Source organism: Chironomus tepperi, unplaced genomic scaffold (genome assembly GCF_022539635.2).
Source record: "Chironomus tepperi strain 1889 unplaced genomic scaffold, CSIRO-AGI_Ctep_v1 contig_298, whole genome shotgun sequence".
Taxonomy (NCBI): Eukaryota; Metazoa; Arthropoda; class Insecta; order Diptera; family Chironomidae; genus Chironomus; species Chironomus tepperi.
In genome coordinates, this window is record NW_027226420.1 from 1,265,714 (window position 1) to 1,285,264 (window position 19,551).

The 19,551-nt window shown below is 31.7% G+C and overlaps 1 protein-coding gene across 4 annotated transcripts in view; it reads left to right on the forward strand.

Moving 5' to 3' along the window:
• exp (expansion) overlaps window positions 1-19,551 on the forward strand; it is a 92,302-nt gene that overhangs the window by 52,701 nt on the left and 20,050 nt on the right. For all 4 annotated transcript variants that reach the window (XM_070642587.1, XM_070642589.1, XM_070642588.1 and 1 more), the window contains 2 exons: window positions 1,487-1,644; window positions 9,268-9,340. In XM_070642587.1, the coding sequence (XP_070498688.1) occupies window positions 1,487-1,644; window positions 9,268-9,340 (231 nt within the window). The remainder of the gene's footprint in view (window positions 1-1,486; window positions 1,645-9,267; window positions 9,341-19,551) is intronic.

Consider the following 19,551-nt stretch of genomic DNA (forward strand, 5'->3'; position numbering starts at 1 on the left):
ACAAGCTAATTTCAAGCTTTATGTCAATATAAACCAAATTTAAGTGATGTCTTCTTAAAATTCAAGAACATTTCTGTTCAGTCAGTCATGTTCAACTCCTACAATCATCTTAAGATCCAATAAAATCACATAAAATTCATACAAAATTGCGTACAATTTGCATAAAAATCCTCAATTTGTTACTTATTTAATTCAATCCACAGAACTTAATCTTTGAATTTATGAAGACAATCCAACAATAAGCTTGCAACAAATTGCATCAATTATCAGTTCATTATTTGAATATCTTCTTGGAATTTATAGCTACTGTGTACTTGCTAGTTTTATCATTCAAAAGTCATCGACAATTTAGGATATTTTCATTAATTTTATTCATAATTGTGTCATTATTTCATTGGATATACTGCATAATTTATCTATATATCACCATCATCAAGTCTTCAAGTTGCACATCCTCTTTAAATAAATTTAAAAGACTTCGTTTTATCCACAATAAATACTCATTATATGCTTTCGTGCTGTTGTGGGACAAATTTGAGATGTCGTAAAAGGTTAAACGTTATTAATTTTATCTAGCTATTTTTTGAAAAATTATTGATGGTGTTGATGATGATGGCGATGTCGCTTAACGACTATAAGTAGTATAAACATAATACTTTTTTATTGTGTGGATAGTTGAAGAAGTTGGGAAGTTTAGTGATGTAAGTGAATTTAGGGAGACTTTGGAGACTTTCAAAAAATGTGAATTTTAACGGTTTTCTAAGATTTGAATTTTAACGGTTTTCAAAAATTCAAAATTAAATCGTTTTTAACTCAAACTAACAACGGTTATCAAAAATTTAAATTTTTCCTGTTTTCAAAAATTCAAAATTTAAAAAATTATCAGTTTTCAAAAATTCAAAATTTAGAGTTTGAAAAATTCAAATTTGAAAGACTTTCAAAAATTCAAATTTAACGGCTTCCAAAAATTCGAGTTTCAACTGTTCTCAAAAATTCAAATTCAAATTTTAACGGTCTTCAAAAACTCAAAACTACACAATTTTTTAAAAACTCACTTTTAACGGTTTTCAAAAATTCAAATCTTCAACAATTTTTTAGAATTTGAATATTTTTTTAAAATTCATTGATCTAGTCAGCCTCGCATCCATTCAAACCATTTCAAATAACAAAAGCCAATTTATTGACCACAAAGTAAGCTTCGCGTGAAAGTGAAAATTATTATAAATTAAAATTTCACACATTCAATTCCATCAACACGAAGCGACACGGCTCATCTCACAAAAAGCAAGACATCAGATACAAGGGTGAAGATAATCTCCACAATAATTGTGTTTATTATGTTTGCCAATCATTTTATTTGCGATTTATGTATTTTTTTTTTGATTAATTGCGATTTTTACAATGTCCACATTATAGCCACGAAAAGGTCTCGTTGATTACATAAAATATTAATTATGTCTTTTACAATTTTATCGTGTAATTTCAGGATCACATACAAGAGGTACTCGGCAAATGGACACAAATAGACGACGAGATTTGGGCAAAAGTAATTGTCTTTGAGCGAAATCGTCGTGTAGCCAAAGCTTATGCACGAGCGCCTGTGCTGACAGTGAATGGATCAGATGATGGATTTGATGGAATGAGGTAAGTTTTGGTCTATGTGATCATTATCTGCTTGATCAATGTAAAGTAGAGTACAACATATCATATTGACTTTACCACAATTTAGACTACCTTGTTCATTACAAACAGCAATCAAATTGATTTCGCAATAGTTAGTCGATGTAAAGACATGAAACTTGTGTGTTTATATCATCTAGTCAATCAAGTTGATGACTTTTACCCAGCACCCATGTAACATTTCTTAATGTAATGAATATACAGCAAATGCAGCATATGTTGACCGTTTCATATGAGAAATTATGTAGTTAGGTATCATATATGGTACACATGTTTGATGCCATAAATTTATTATTGAGTCATTTTTTTCACGATCAAGATTTGAGCCTGTTCAATACCAAAATAAGACATAAATGCTGGTCAACTTGCTATTGCAAACATAATTAATTTGATATTTAAGTTATGAATGATCATAAATCGATTGTTTTTCCTTCTTCTGTATTGCAAGATCTTCTTACTTGCTTGTTTCTAGTCTCGCTGTTTATTTCTTCTTCTTCTTCTTAAAATAAGAGTTTGCTCATTATTAAAAGTTTAAAAGTATTGCGCAAAAATTTGTTTTGGAAGTAAAAGATCACTTCTTTTGGGCGCGGTTAGAGCTTTTTCTTTTGGCTTACTTCATTATGCAGGTATTTATCTTGATTATGGAGTTTAATGGGGAGGAATTAAAATTTTGTTTAATTTGATAATTTATTGGGTTGTGAGACGCATATTTAAGGTTGTTGCGTAATGTTCTGGGAGTGTGTCAAGAATGCTATGAACTTTTTTAAATTTGTGTTCATTCCTAAGCTTTTTGACAATAATTTAGCATTTTTTGACAAAGCGTTAATTTTTGACAAAATTATATCTTTTTTTTTTTTAAAACTCTAGGACTCTTCTTGCCAAGGTATGAGTTTTTTAACAACCTTTGGGCTTTTTTGACAAGATATGAGCTTTTTTGACAAGACATGAGCTTTTTTGACAGCCTTTGAGCTTTTTTTGACAAGGTTTTATCTTTTTTGGCAAGATTTCAGCTTTTTGGACAAGATTTGAGATTTTTTGACAAAGTTTGAGCTTTTTTCGATAAAGTTTGAGCTTTTTTGACAATCTTTTTTGACAACATGTGAGCTTTTTGGATAACGTTTAAGCTTTTTTGACGAGTTTTGGGCTTCTTTTGGCAAGGTTTTAACCTTTTTGACAACATTTGAGCTTCTTTTTGACAACATATAAGCTTTTTTGAAAACATTTGAGCTTTTTGATAACACTTGAGCTTTTTGATAACATTTGAGCTTTTTTGTCACTTTAAATTTTTTGGCAGATTCAAAGCTTTTTCTAAATTTTTGACTTCTTCCAAAAGAATCATAGATTTTTTCAATGATTCAGTAATTTTATACAGCATTCTAGATCGCAAATGATTGAGCAACTTAGAAAACACCAGCTAACTCCATTTCAATTCATTCAAGTAAATCACATCACGTTCCATTCTACTTACAAATCAAGTGGACGTAAATTACATCTAGTTCATATTTTCTAGAGCATCTTCTTCTTTAGAAATTCCCCATAAAATTATCTCATTCAGGAAAGAAGCTCACTAAAGATGCAATCATAGTCTACCAATGGAAAGAAAGAGTCGCTAAACGATAACGCAACACTGCAAATGTTATTTACCACATAAATCATTTTTATCTTAATGTTAGTATGCCATCAATGTAAATCACATACTCGTTCCGAAGACATTTCTCATGAAAAAAAGTTAAATAATTTCCATTTCAATAATAACTGAATGTGCAGCAAGAGCAGAAGCAGTCGAACACATATTTTTATACATGCTTGCTCATTTCTTCGTGTGTAATACGTACCTCGTACTTGACTTGGTGCTTTCATGTCGAGTCGTACAAAAGAAATTCATCCATACACACAGTAATGTCGTATTTTCAGCTGCATTTACGTTAAAATTAATTTCGTCTTCAGCATTAATTGGTCGCAGCATTTAATGAAAAAAATTTCTCATTACATACGTGATGCGGTGCAGTGTCTGAGAGCATGATAAAGATCACATGTGGTGTTTCGATTTTTAACTTATTTTTTGAGTCTGAGGGGCTGATTGCTTGGAATCTTAATGTTTTGGAGGTAAATTCAAGTGCCGAAATGTAGTCAATTGATCCAATTTGCTCCTCTTCTAACCATCTGTCTGGCTACCTAGTTGTACAAGCAACACGTTAGTGTGTCACTTAAGTATTTCTGGTGTCACTAGTGTGCCACAAATGTCACAATCAAGTGTCCCTAGTGTGACACTAATGTTACATTCTAATGCCGCTAGTGTGTCACTTATGTTACATTCTAGTGTCACCAGTGTGTCGCTTATGTCACATTCGCTAATGTGTCGCTAATGTCGCTAATGTGTCGCTTGTGTCACATTGTAGTGTCGCTAGTGTGTTGTAAAAGTCACATTCTAATGTATAACACTAATGTGTCGTCAAACCTACTGATATCTCGCCTAAAGTAAAGCAAAACACCAGATTGACTTCAAATATGTGATTTATTGTGTCGTGTTCAAAAAAGCTTAAGGAACTTTTGAGTCACATCAAGTAATCGACCCCTGTCTTTTAGAATCTGAGCATATACTCAGATAACTTGGTGTGACATTGTATCTCTCTCTTGTTCACTTTCAGAACCTTTTATGCATGAAATCATTTTTTTTTTTTTTCATACTGCTGCGTTGTTATGTTGAAAGGAAATTGACTGTGTATATGCAGGTAAACGATACTTGCAGTTTTCAATTCTTTCATGCGATGATGTCTAGTAAAATAAAGCAGCAAGGTCGTTTAGTTTAATTGTTCCACAAGTGTGCGTACATATGGGAGATAATATTCATTATTTATAGCTTATTTGTTTTAACTTCTTTTTATATAGTAAGAAGTCAGTGAGACGTGAAGGGCTCTCGAATATTTATTTTCTTCTTATGGTGTTCAGCATTCGATATTGAGGTTGTGTTACAATTTTTTATTTCTCTTAAAAAGCTTTGGATGTGATGCTTGAGAAAATAATGTACGGATGAGGTTATGGGAAATATGAGATGATTTTTAGAGAGGCTTCTATGGAACAAGTTTGAGATGAATGAATGAGAGTTGAGGACGTTCTTATGACATATTCAATCATTTGAAAAATCTATTTTTGATTTGGATATGTTAGATGCTGTTGGAATGATTGTCAGTTGCTTGAGGTTCTTTTTTCAGCATTTCTGACTGTTTTTGAGTATAGGTGGGAAGTTGTGTGGATTCTGAGCGGAAATGCTTAGAATGATTCAGCTTAGTTGTGTACACGTGCCTTTATATGTCTACCTGATCATGATGATGATGATTATGTCCTTTTGCTCCATTGTGCAGCGTAGGATGTTCATGAAACTAATGAATCTTATGAGAATTGTTAGGCTAAAGCCTAAAGCTCTCTGAGTTATTAATAAAAGCTCCCTGAACCACAAGCTTGTTAAACAGAATACGATATCGGCTTCTGGTAGGAATCGACCGCATGCCAATTTCCAATATCAAATGTAATGTTGCCTCTACAAACAGCTTCCTTCAATAAATTTTTTGGATGGTTCGCTTACACATGATTCAACACTCCTGATTCCCATCTGCTTAGACACCACAGCTTGAAGCATTCTCAAAGCTCCAAGCTCCTATTTGTCCTCAAATCATAAAGCATTGTATTGCTTATAAGCTATAGTAGCGGATAATAGAAGTTAAGTCACACAAATTTCTGATTCTCAAGCTAAGACAGTCAAATTTCCTGACAAGACTGAATTAAGCATCAATAAATTCATATTTCATTATAACAAATTGTTTTGTTTCTCTTTATCTAAAACAACAAGCTGTTTATGTCTAAAACAATACTTTATTGAGACCACACAAATTCCTAACTTTATTTGAACAGATTTGCATCACCCACTTCCATAAATACAACAATTCAACTAGGCTAAGTCTTACGCAATCATATAATTAACTTCCGAATCGTGTAAGACCTGATTCTACTGATTAATCCACCCGTGCACGACTCCACCATGTTAATTCAATTATCTTATTTCCGATAGTATCTGACTACTTAATGTGAATTTTAGGTAGCTATGCTGTAATTATGATACATAAAAGCTTTTTAATCAGCATTTGACTAATAATAGTTATTCCTCATTAGTACCCACAATAACAAGTACAAATCCTAATTGTTGACCATTTAAATAAATCTAATTATTCTATTTAGAAGCATCCGATACATGATTGCGTGCGCACGACTAAATATGCAGCATGGCTGTAAATAACTTTTTTTTATAATAATTAATAACTCGTGTGTCGAGACATTTGAGCTTCAGTACCGAAAACGACATAAAGCTATTTAATAATTTAATGAGTTTATGTACCTCACATGTTAGGTATGTCCATAATTCTATCTCACTCTGTTTCCTTTGTTAAGCTATTTGCAGCTGTTAACGGGTTTTTTGCTAGCTGTTAAATCCAATGTAATTGTTATGGAATTTATTAAGAAATCTTTTAGATTTCATGTACATATATATGAGGAGTATAAGATTATGATCATTGTCTATGTGATGGGAATTTGTTACTTCTTACTTAATTTTTGTTGGTTCTTGGTATTTAGAAGTCTAATTTCATACTAAGCGAAGCAGAAAATTCGATTCTCTCACTTTATAATGTGCAGAGTTGGGTGGGTGTGAAGAGACAGCATCTAGAACTCATAATGTATGGCTAATTATGTTTATCTACTCTAGATTGGAGTTTTGAGTCTAATATTAATATCAAAATTTGTCAATTAAGCTAATATGCAGTTAAGTGCCTCTGTGGAGTAGTCGACAAGATTGTTGGCTCAAATTTGGTAATGATAACTCGAAGGTCGTTGGTTCGAATCCCACTCATTCACAAATTTGTCCTTATTCAGTATAAGTTTAAAGTGGCTTCAACTGCTTAATGAAGTAGCCCAGAAATCACATCTAGGCTAATGGCCAAAAATACAAAACCAGACTAAGATGACTCTGACGTTAGACCACATGCAATGAAATCTGGGCTTAGAATAAAGACATGTTGGTCTGAGACTGTTGGTCTGAGACTGGATTTTCGGCCATTTCGATGATGTGAGCCTTCCAGGTAGATCTAGACATAATTGGAGCCCTGGACAAGATTAAATTGAGGAACATGCTAGACGTGAAGTGTAGAATGAGATATAAGAACTAGAACTACATGACCACCTTGCACCTTGAGAATATTGACAGATTGACAGCACATTATCACGCAATGCTCATAGAATATCAATATGAAAGCACAAATGGTTTATCCAACAATATCAATAGCCACAACCTGTACGAGCATATTCATCATCTACCAACTCTGTCGCATAGCTTTTAATTACCTATTGCTGAAAAATAAAATGAATATTAAAATTCATACCAAAGAAAAAAAAGAGTTTTGTCAAGGTCGGCCGTTTGTGATTCTTTGCAATCTTGTTTTCATTCCTCTTATTGCTGTTCGACTTTTATTTTTTTGCTGGTGCTGCTCGACACAGAGACATAAAAAAATATATTCCCGAGTTGCGAAAAATTCTACGAAACAAAGGAACTCCATCGAAGGTCATTTTTACATAATTCTTACAATAATTTGACATAATTCATCACTATATTAAATTGGCAATTTGGGGATTATTAAATAAGCAGCTTTGGACCAAAATTGATGGATTTTATAGTTCTTATATTGCGGAAATTTAACTTTAATTAAGGCGACTGGGAATTGGATGATTTGAAATTAATTTTTTTTGGGCAGAATTAGCACATGCGAAATTTGATTACTTTACATACACGCGTTGATTAAGCTATTCAACTGCTACTGCTACTGGCAAACAATTCAAGTCACAAGTGCTTACACATACACAATAAATTTTGTCGAAATATTTCAATTGTTTAAACAAACTAATTTTCGTGAATTGTCTTAAATCAACTTTAAATTATTTTGCAATTCGCCTTAAGTGCAGATTATATATTTTTGAGGCAATAAAACTGTTGATAGACAATTATTAAACAGTTACGGTGCAAAAAAATTGAGGCAACCTCTTTTCGATTTCATTTTTTTTTTGTTTTTCACTTCCTTGTAAACTTGAAATTGTTTGGTATTTTTGCGGCACTTTAAGTGTAAAAATTGTTTTACAAATTCTGGGAATTTTTGCGTGATTGAAAGATGATTTGGAAGTGAATTTATTTTTTGGCGAATTCTTTCAAGGATTACAATTGGAATTTATGTTGGTCTTCCTCCATGTGATGTGTGTGAAATTAGTTCAGAAGCTGGTTATGGTTTATAGAGTTGGTTTGTCATTTTATGACTAGATTTCTTGTATTAGCAAGTTTTTGGTAAAGTTCGGCTAAGAGCCGCAAAATTATTTTCAAATTTCAGCAGTTTCCGGCTATACCTTGATGAAATCGACGACTGAGAATAATTTTGTCTCTAAGGTATAGCTCGATGTTGTTCAAACTGTGTGTTGAAGCATGCAGTTTAATATTTTGGTCGTAGCTTGTCACCAAAATGTGCTGTTGCACAAAAAAAGTTCGTACAACTGTGGCATAGCCAGTAATTTTCTTTTGAACATGACATTTCCAGTTGCAAGTCAGGCTGTTTTTGATTCTGACTTCTGATTTTCTTTGAAATATTATCTAGAAATGTCGTGCAGCTCGGGTTAGACTCAACTCGACTTCAAGCGTTGTTTCAACACTTTTCTTGAACCAAACTAAAACACCCATCAATTCCTCAATTCTTCAGCTTCAACTCCATCATCATCCAAATATCAATCAAATTCCACTCCAAACTCGATCACTAGGTTATGATCCTGTCCAAACATCAAAAAAGCTCATCAATAATTTCAGTAAATGTCAAAATAATTATGATCCTCGCACTAACTATCGTATAGAATTCCAGTTCATATATGCTTAGTCTCAATTTAAAACTTGCTAATTTTTGGTTGATGATCCACGACAAATTTTCCTTCCTGCTGTTAAAATGCTTGACCATCCAAAAGCATGTTTTGACACCTTTTTTGAAAATGGCAATCAAATAATAATGAAATTTAGCGTGTGCAAAATGACTCAATCAATAAGTTTATGTGCTAAAAATGTCGAAGACAACTGAATGAGTCAAAGTTTTGTGGATCTGGACATTTCTGATTGTTTTAACGATTCTTTGTTTAGTCGTTCATTATTTAATTAAATTCATTTTTTTAAGAGGATTCAATGTTAAGTCTCAAATTGTAGCTGGAAGGTATAAATAGATTATTGTCAGAATTGCTTAATTCTGAGCATGTAGGTTTGGGTATTTTGATGCAAGTTAGACTGGGAAGTCCAAAATGTGTGTGAATCTGCAAGAATTTGAGTGATTTCCTGCATTTTAAGCAACTTTGTATCAAATCCTCAATTCCCATGTTCTTACAATGAATCAATCGACAGCATCCAGCATGACACACTTACCATTCTTTAAGAAATCAGGAGAAATGATCACAAATAACCTTTAACTCAATTGAATGTAAATTTTTATCATCTTAATTGAATTTTACCTTATTTACTTCCAGAATCGGCTTGTGTGGTTTTGACAATCCAATGCGCGATCACAAAACTGATGAATTGAAACGTCACATTGGACAGGTGAGTACAAATCTTTAAAGTCTTGTCAATTTTTTGTCAAGCTTTTCTTCAACTGCTGTCATGTTATTGTTTATTTCTTCTTTCAAATGATGCAATTCACATGAGTGGAAGTAACACACATATAAGACATTTGTACCCGTTAATGTTCTCAATCTCTTCCCTTCAGATTTAATTCACAAATGTACACGTTGGCGTCTTTGTGCTCAATTTTTTTAATATTTTGCTTTTGCTATTTACGGAATGACTCGACACGATTCACAAAAATAATAATAACAGATACGATGAACAAGTCATCCATCTTTCAGATGCTGTAGCTCGTCGACATTATTTAAGAAAAGGTTGATTGTAAATGACGTCGATTAAAGTAGACTTTGAAGAGAATGGCATTTAAAAATCATGAAAATTTGAATTTTTAAAGGTCGTTAAAATTTGAAATTTTGAAAGACGTTAAAATTTGAATTTTTGAAAGTCTTTGAATTTGAATTTTAGAAAATTGTTGAATTTGAATTTGTGAAAGCCGTTAAATTTTGAAAATTTAAAAACCGCTAAATTTTGAAAATTAGAAAACCGTTATATTTTGAAAATTTGAAAACCGTTAAAATTTGAATTTTTGAAAACCGTAAAAATTTGAGTTTTTGAAAACCGTCAAATTATGAATTTTTGAAAACCGTTAAATTTTGAATTTTTAAAAACCGTTAAATTTTGAATTTTTGAAAAACGTTAAATCTTGAATTTTTGCTAGTATTAGCCACCATTGACCAACAACCCCCTAAACTTAATTTCATAATATTCATGTCTGTGAGTAATTTTAGGGATCTTGTATCCAATTATGGATATCGGGAAGTCTGATTCATTGCGAACCCGTTAATTACGTTTCATACAAATTCGTAGTGCGAGTAATGCGAAAAGGAAATTGTAAATTTTAAAAAATACTGTAAATTTATTGATAGAATGTAGACACATTAAGGAATTGAATTTGCATAAACATAACTTCAAATAAGTTATCGGTTTAATTAAGCTTTTTTTGATGTGAGTTTTATTACAAATATTTCAAGTGACTACCTGAATACCCTTTAATTAAGGAAACGCCGAGGATCATAAAATATCAAATTTAGAATCTTAAATGATGCTGAAAAATGGCAATTTCTTATGAACTATTAAAGCAAATCCGGTCTAAAATGGGGTTGGGACCGGAAAGTTAAGGCACAAAACTAATCAAGAATGTTAATCATGTGATCCTTTTTCTTTTCAAGTCATTAACGATGAGCTGAGATTTGTTTTGTTTTTCAACAGCTTTTTTACTGCTGTTAGCCTCAATCAATTTATCACATTTGGCTGAGTATAGTCATTAAGAGAATCAAATGACCGACATGCGATTGTAAATAATGAGAAATTTGGGATTAAGAATGTTTTGATCAGTGGCATAAGCGGTAAAAGATTTAATTTGTTAGTGGAATTTCGACAGATTTGAATTTTCAAAAACCGTTAAAATTTGAATTTTTCAAGAATGTCAAATTTCCAATTTTTGAAGACTTTCAAAATTCTAATTTTTTAAAATTGCCGAATTTTGAAATTTAGAAAACCGGTAAATTTTGAATTTTTGAAAATCGTTAAATTTTGAATTTTCAAACACCGTTAAAATTTCAAATTCTCAAAAACCGTTAAATTTTGAATTTTAAAGAATGTTGAATTATTGACTATCATACCTTGTTAAGCAACAATGTAGATGAAATAATAACCAACTCAGTAAAATGAAATCGATCTCTAACAATTAAAAATCTCATTTATTAATAAAACAATGTGAATGAAATATAATTTAAAAAATTGAGACTTTCGACTATGTTTGAATTTCAAATAATAATTAAAAAACCTTAAAATCATCTTAATATTTGTTTGTCTCAATTGGAAATAATTGAACCGAGACCTCGTTAACATAAATTTGCATTATCTTCAAAACTTTATCTTCAATGTTGCCAGTAACAAAAAATTCAACAATAAGATTGAAATCATAACAAACGAGCAAGGACGAGGTCCACTAAGTACATTTACTGAGAGAGATATTTGCAAGATCAGTGCTTTTTGAATTTATTTTAAAATGTGAATAATTAGATGAAAAGAAAAAGTGAACAAAAATGTTGAAAAAATTAAAGACAAATGTTTGGTCTGGCCATCGGAATGTTGGCTAATGGTGAAGATGATGAGCATGGGAAATTGAGAATGAGATTTGAAAAATTGTTAAAATTTAAATATGAAATATTTATACTTAAAATGATGGTCTAAATTACAGAAAATTAATATTTCTGAGTAGTCATAGGTTCGAATCCTAACAAAATTTAAAGTTTTTCCCTGTGAAACTTTAATGGTTTTTTTTTTTAATTAAATTTCACTTTATTTTTCTAAAAAATTCTTCTCAACTTAAATCATTGCACACCCCAGGCATCATGTAAGTGTAAGACCCACTCAAGGCTGCCAATATGTCATGACGAATGAAACAGAGATGAGATAAACATTTACAAGTTAAGCAGAAGTTCCATTACAATAGTAGAATGAGATTTATGGTCAAGAGCCAGCATTTAAGTTAAGCTTTTTATGACTTGATAGCTTCTTATGAGATTAAAATTTGCCTTATTTCAACAAAAGATATCAAAAAAGTTAACAATCGTACGAACAAGCGTAAACTTGAGTGCAAATCAGACAGCAGAAATTGTTGTCATAATTACATAATAATAAAAATGGATATCATAGTGCAAATATATTTTACATTATGTAATGCACACGCGGTAGCAATCGATACTGTAACATAATGGAAACAGCAACATGCAGACAACGATGTGCACAACAACATGACAATTAAATAATATAAAGTGTATCAAATACTGTTCTTCCTGCATTTATCGGAATGTACAGACATGTCATATTAGAGCATTTGTGACAGGAAATGGAAGCTAATGGTCATTTATCAACTTGTTTGTTTGCGCTGTGAACTTGTAGTCATTTAATGAAAAGTAATTAATTTTATTTCAATCATTTCGTGTCGTTTTCTGCGGGTTGTCTTGGGGGTTATTGGTCAGTGGTGTCAAGTGGTTTTAAATTTGATTGGGGTTGAGACGATTGTGAAGTTTAAGAATTTTGAAAAATTTGGAAACTTTCTCTTGTGAAGTATAAGATTTCATACAAAATTTTGAAAAATTTAGATACTTTCTCTTGTGAAGTATATAATTTCGTACAAAAATTGTGAGAAATTTAGAAACTTTCTCTTGTGAAGTATAAAATTTCATACAAAATTATAAAAAAATTCAGAAACTTCGCTTGTGAAGTATAAGATTTCATACAAAATTGTGAAAAATTTAGAAACTTTCTCTTGTGAAGTATAAAATTTCTGGCAAAATTGTGAAAAATTTAGAAACATTCTCTTGTGAAGTATATAGCTTCGTACAAAAATCTTCAAATTTAAGAAATTTTCCCTTGTGAAGTATATAATTTCATACAAAATTATTCAAAAATTTCCATTGTTTTCCCGGTTCAAAGCATAAGTTCGAATCTCAATTCTGTCACTTTTTAACTTATTTAGTTCCTCTAAAAAACATTACATTTATGTTTGACGCCACTGTTGAATGAACCCCTCGTATAGTCCATAAATAAATATCAATTAATTCTAAATGACCAGTCCAATTCTGTCATAATTATTTGATTTTCAATATAATAAAATTAACTGCGTTAAAATTACACAATATTTCATTATATCTCATTATAGAAATCTTAATTTCTTGTTTCGATTGTCCAAAATATTAAATTGCAACATTTTTCAAATGAACCATTGCCATTGTGGATATAATAAGTCCACATTTGGAATTAATAAATTTACAGAAATTATTTACAGAAACGTGCAAATTTGAAACATGATATGACACTCGAAAGATGACTTGCATACACGATCGATCTTGACTGCACATTCAGAATTCAGGCACAACTGTGTCTTCTTTAATCAAATTTGCATACGAATTAACTGGTGATTACTGTTTTATGGATGCAGCAATATTAAGTTTCGTAAGAATCGCCGCAAAACTCTAATCGCGGATTATTTAATTTATTCAAAAATCTGGAATTTTTTATATATTTTTACATGCTTATGATTGCCTTGTTAAGAGATATTAGCCAGTCTATGAATCATAAAATGCTTGATTATATGTCAATAGCTTTTAAATTGACAATTTTTGGTATTTTTAGGCAATTTTTAAGACTGAGTCGTATTGGAGACGAATCTTAAGTAGGGTGGCCATCTGCTGTATAATATTAAAGGACTGGATGTGAAAATTGAAGAAAAATTCTTAATTATGAGTAATTTGTTTGAAATTTTTATACTTCACAAGAGAAAAATTTTGAATCAATGTAGATTAAATGAGTTTTTTGCAAAATTTTCTTCACATGAGAATTTTTAAGAAAAACTGAACAGAATAAGGTTCAAATCATAATTGTTTCAACCGAATTCGCATCTTGCTCTGGGTTTTTAGACACAATTTCTTTTAACTTAAACTATTTTTTTAAAAATTTCACCAAAATCTCTACTTTTCATTACTAAATATTCAACAGTCTCCAGGTAGCAGACCCTAAATTCATTCCCAGACTCAATTCCACTAAATTATCATCCATCCATACAAAATTAGTGACAGAATTATTATCCACAATTATTAATAGATCTCCATCATAACACAAAACAGCATTAAATTATCTCATGACATTTTTATAGCCTGATAAACGTACAAGTTCCGTTCTTTCATGGAAACAATAAATTAATATTTTTAAATAAAAATCTAGCATGCAGCTGCTTATTTATCACTTAATGTAATTAACAGCTTATTAGATTGTAAAGGTAAATACAAGAATTAAGAGTACTGACATGAATTCTGTTGCATGTATGGGAATTGGGTATGATATGTAGATATGTAGGCAGGCTGGTAGTGGTTGAGTGAATGCAGTTCTAAGATGTAGCACATTGGTAGAGGCTGCTTTTGGTCTAGATCTTCTTTGTTGTTCTGAATTGTTCAAAAATTGATGTGCTAGCCTTGGTATAGGCAATGGGTGTGCATGGACAGACATGTTAAGCATGCCTAAGCTTAGGTAGCTTTTAGATCGGCGGTAGACAGCCTTTTATTTTTTGCGGTACACCTTAACGGTAAGACTCGACCAAAACCATACACAGCACACAAGTGTGCCACGTCACATAGGCTGCTCAACAAAGCTCTAGACGAATTCTAAAGCTACATCCACGCACCTATTCGACTCCTCTAGTGACATAATATGAATCATTATCTAAATTACTGCATATTAAGGCGCCTTAAAGGTCAATAAATAACCCCATTGTCCACAGCATTCATTCATTGACTCATCCATTCGTTCCTTACCCTCCTTAAAAAAAATTCATTCTTAAAATTCATCGAAAATTAAAAATTGACATGTCAAAAATTCACATTTATCATCCATTAAATGAGCATCATCATCCAAATGTCATTTGAAAAACTTCTAAAATAAAAAATAATTCAAAGTGATATTTTAGCACATCCAAAATACATTCGATAAAGGCACACTTAAATGCATCGCATTAATCAATTGATTTTTTAAAAAACTGAAAATTAAATATTAATTTATACATTTAAGGAGGTTCTTTAATGCTGAATGACAGAACAAAGCATCAATTTTTTTTTTTGTTTCTGTGCTTGATTCTTTCATTCTTTTCGTCGTCATGTCAAGATTCTCAGCTATAAAAGTCCACAGTCACTCGGTCATGTTATGTAACAGAATGAGCTTTTAATAATCTCTGGAGATTTTAATGAATTTTGATTAATTTATCGAGTAATTAAAGCACATTAGATGCGAATGCTTTAGAACAGTTGTGGGCAACTTGTGTGACGCGACACACTAGTCACACAAGGCACACAACTAAAAATTCTTCAAAACGACATGAACCGCATGCTAAGTGTGGTTTCGATCGAGGCTTAACACAAAAATATAACGCGAAAAATTTATGGTTGTCCACCACTGCTTAACACTAATCATTTGGCTATTGTGTAGAGTCATTTATGTTTGTTTACCATTAATGTTTGAGTAGCATTTGGATGTAGCAAATTGATATTTTGGGTATCTAACCATATTTAAGAGATTTTGCCATTTTTGAATAAGTAAAGTTCTGTCTTATGTGGACATAATTGAAAAAGTTAGGATTTTAATGTTTACATGCATTAAAGAAAGACTTGTGTGTGAGTTCGAATCCCAAGAATTTCTAAAATTTAGTTAATACTTCAAAACTCTTTTTTTCCACTTTTTTGATAATATTTTAGATTGACGTCATTCAAGCACAGTCCTGAACCCAAAGAGGGACCCCTTCCTTCTCAAAATTTGTCCCTACACAAGATCCCTTAACTCTCTTAATCAATCCCAATCAGCAATTGAATTTTTGCACTACCGCCACCATTTCAATTTCAATTTAGTTTCGTTATCCAATTGAGCTCTAGAAATGAAAGTAATTTTGTAATCAAATTACACATTTAACAATCACTTGATTAGCGATAGATAAAGAAAATGTCTAAATGACTGTTTAAGGCACTGGCTATTGAATGTGTTACAGTAATTTATCAAAATGTTTTGTATTTTCAATTTAATTGGCAAGTGGGGTGGTTAGATAAGTTAAATGATTAAGATCACTTTGAAGTCAAGTTGTGAAGTAAAAGGAATATTTAGATTGGTAAATGGCAGCATATAAGTTGGATAGATATTAATACTAAGTGCTGATAGATACAGAAATGAGCTTAAATGAGTATGATTAACCTTATTTATGGAAATTTGAATTGAATCTTAGTTCAGGTGTAGCTTTAGACTATTATTACTTAATAGAGTAGCTCGAAGTCTCATAAGAAGTCACAAGTCATAAAATTTGAATCAAAAAATAACGGTCATTACATATTTGAAAAATAACGGTCAAAAATTATTTGAATAATAACGGTCAAAAAATATTTGAAAAATAACGGTGAGAAAATATTTGAAAAATAATGGCCAACCTAGTATATACCCTAATATGATAGAGGACAGCCTGTGCCGCGGCACAAACTCCATGAAACGTTTGTCAGTTGCTGTTTCGGTAGAAGTTTACCACCAAGGAGTGCCGCGGAAGAATAAAAGGTAACCTACCACTGCCCTAATGTATAGCCTTCATTAAACATCACAACAACCAGCCATTCCACATTAAACAACAAAACGAGTCTCTAACAACCGCTTAATTAAGCCATAACACACAAGCATTTTTCTAAAATAAAAAATTTTTGATCAAGTTTAATAATCGACATGTCCATTTTTGGTGCCAATAATTGCAGCTTTTATGAGTTTTGTAATAGATTGTAGACTATTCAATCATACACGCATGATAGGTCGTTGTCTAGTGAAATTAATGATACGATAATGGCGTCATATTGATAGGTTTATAGATTTGACACTCAATATTGGATACACCTCATTATTTAGAGACATTTTCATCTACAATGTAACTAGAGACATATTCAACTACAATGTAACATTTTTTGGGATGCGCACGCGTAATTTGCAACTTTAAAGCTACTAAAATTTAATTAATTTAAAGGCTATTGATGCTGTTATGGGAAAAAATCCTCGATGCAGCACATTGTAGCTGCAAATGTCAAACAAGCACAAAAAACTTTAATCTGATGCAATCGACTAATTAGAAACTTAGCATTTAAAGCTACTTATTATCAATATTTTACGAATCAATGGCCTTAATGCAAGCAGACTCTAAGTGGACTTAGTGCTACCCAAGATTCACATCCTGTAAGACCAAAATTAATTAAATTCAATAAAATGTCTATCGATCATTTTATAAAAAAAAATCCAGTGTCTATCCCAAGAGATTCTCAGTGGACATTTGAAAGACAAAAAAAGAAGATTTTTTTTTATTTTTAGTTCCAAAAATAGCATCATCCGTAAGTTATTAAAGACACGTCACCAAAAACCTGTTTTCACTTTTTTTTTATTCATCTCCAGCACCAAAATATCTTCAATCAATAAAAAGTAAAAATCAAACACTTTCAATTTCAGTATTGCTCAGTCGAGGAGATTGTAATATTGAGTATGCCTTAAATATTAACATTCAGATGCGCGCATGTAAAAAATTCACATTGGGTGGCATGGATTAGTTATCGCTGGTTATTTTGAGTAATTAACTATTGATTGTCAGATATGATTTATGGATGGTGTTGTGGTAGCTTTAACATTCCGGATGTGATAAAAACCCCATGGATGACCTTAGAGAGATGTGAATTTGCGGCTTCTTTTTTTCATTGGGATAATTCAGGGTTGTCTAAGCTTTGTGCCATGACACACTAGTGTATTTCCGATTAACTGCCGCATGTTATGTGCCGATTAGGCCGTTTCTTACCGTTAAATTGTGTCGTGGCTCAAAAAAGTAAGGATAAAATTAAGAATATCAGAGGATACTGATTCTGAAAGGTACAAATGACAAAAGTCCAGCATCAGACCAGTAAAAAGCTAAATTTAGTGTAAATTGGACACCATGTCATAAGCAAATTTGCAAAAAAGAGATTAACACTTGCGCAGTCTTCGAACGTCTATACTTCTTCATTTAAATCTTTATAGGAATCGAACCAGCAATTTCCATAATTTTTTTTCTAAAAATCATGACATTTAATGTAGTTTGATCCTATTTTACCAGAAAAATCCTAGCTAAGGTTTAGAGGCTACCAAATAGAACCATGACGTTGCCATAAAGTCAATTGCTGTTATTGCTAGCATCTCTTTCATTTCGTTCTGAGCTCCATCCTGATTTATATTAATAGAAAAATCTCAAACTATAACCTCAAATAATCTCAAATTGACGGGATTGTGTCCTTTATCTAGATAATATCTAAATCCTCAAGTAGTCAATTGACCAAATGACTAGGCTACCTGACTAGAAATCTGTAGATTCAAGTCCTACTTTTATAGACCTTATAATAACACACAAGCTTATATTATAAGCTTTATAAAGTTCACAATAATCATCATCCACAATACTGCGTCTTAAGTACTCATCTCCCATGGTCGTTCTGCAACTTTCCTTGACGATCGTGATGCGAGATTGAGACGAGATTATTTTTGGATCTTAATTGTTTGTTTATTTTGTGCGTATTTGTTATTGAATCTTCATGCTATTGGCATTATAGTGACCCCAAAGTCTATAATAAGTCACAATTCATGTGTGTATGAAGAGCTTATTTACATAAAACATATAACGGCACCGCATTCATGGCAGGATATCGGCATCTTTTGTTGTAGTCTTTTGGTGCTGTATAAAGTCTAATTCTAATTATTGTTTCTTAATTAGCCATTATTGATCAAGCATTAAAATGAATGGTCACAAATCGCATCAGAACTGAATCGATTTTCAATTTTTGGATGATGATTAATCAGAGTTCCTTGACATAATCAATTGTAAAGTGAATGGTTTTCCGGACTTAACATTTTTTTATTATTTTGGCATTTAACACTCCAAAAAAAGTATTGAGAAGAAGGTACTTATGTTCTGCATTTCAAATGCTTCCCAGCAAATCCTTATGCTGCTTATTGACGAGGAAGCCAAGTCGTAAAAACCAATTTAAAATGAATTAAAATAAATTTTTTTTTTCTAGACGATTTCTTTTGAAGTCGGAAAAAATCATTAATTTGTATCATTCTTAATGTGCTTTGTTGTTGCTCTGCATATACAATTGACTGACAATTTACGTCCTTGAACATTTTAAAGACATTCCAACGAAGTGCGGACTACAGTAATAATATATTGATAATTTAAATTATTTGTGGATGAATTTAATGGAAGTAGAATGAAGGGGTCAGTTGAAGAGGCTTGTGGAGCGCTGTTAGGTCTGATTTACATACTTATTTCCTTACTTCTACTAAACTTCCACTAGAGTGAGTGGTAGAGAGTTAGATTTTCGTGCATAAGATCTTGGGTTCAATCCTAGACAGGATCTTATGTTCAATTTTATTGGAAGCTCGTTGTTCATTGGTCATATCTAGCCACAAAGTTCGACTCGTGAGCTGGATGAAGCAATGCAGTTTGCGGCATTTGTCGCTTTTGTTAATTATATTTAGTGCTTGAATCTGGAATGTTGAGCCATATATAGGCGAAACTGCCTGGGCGTGAATAAGGC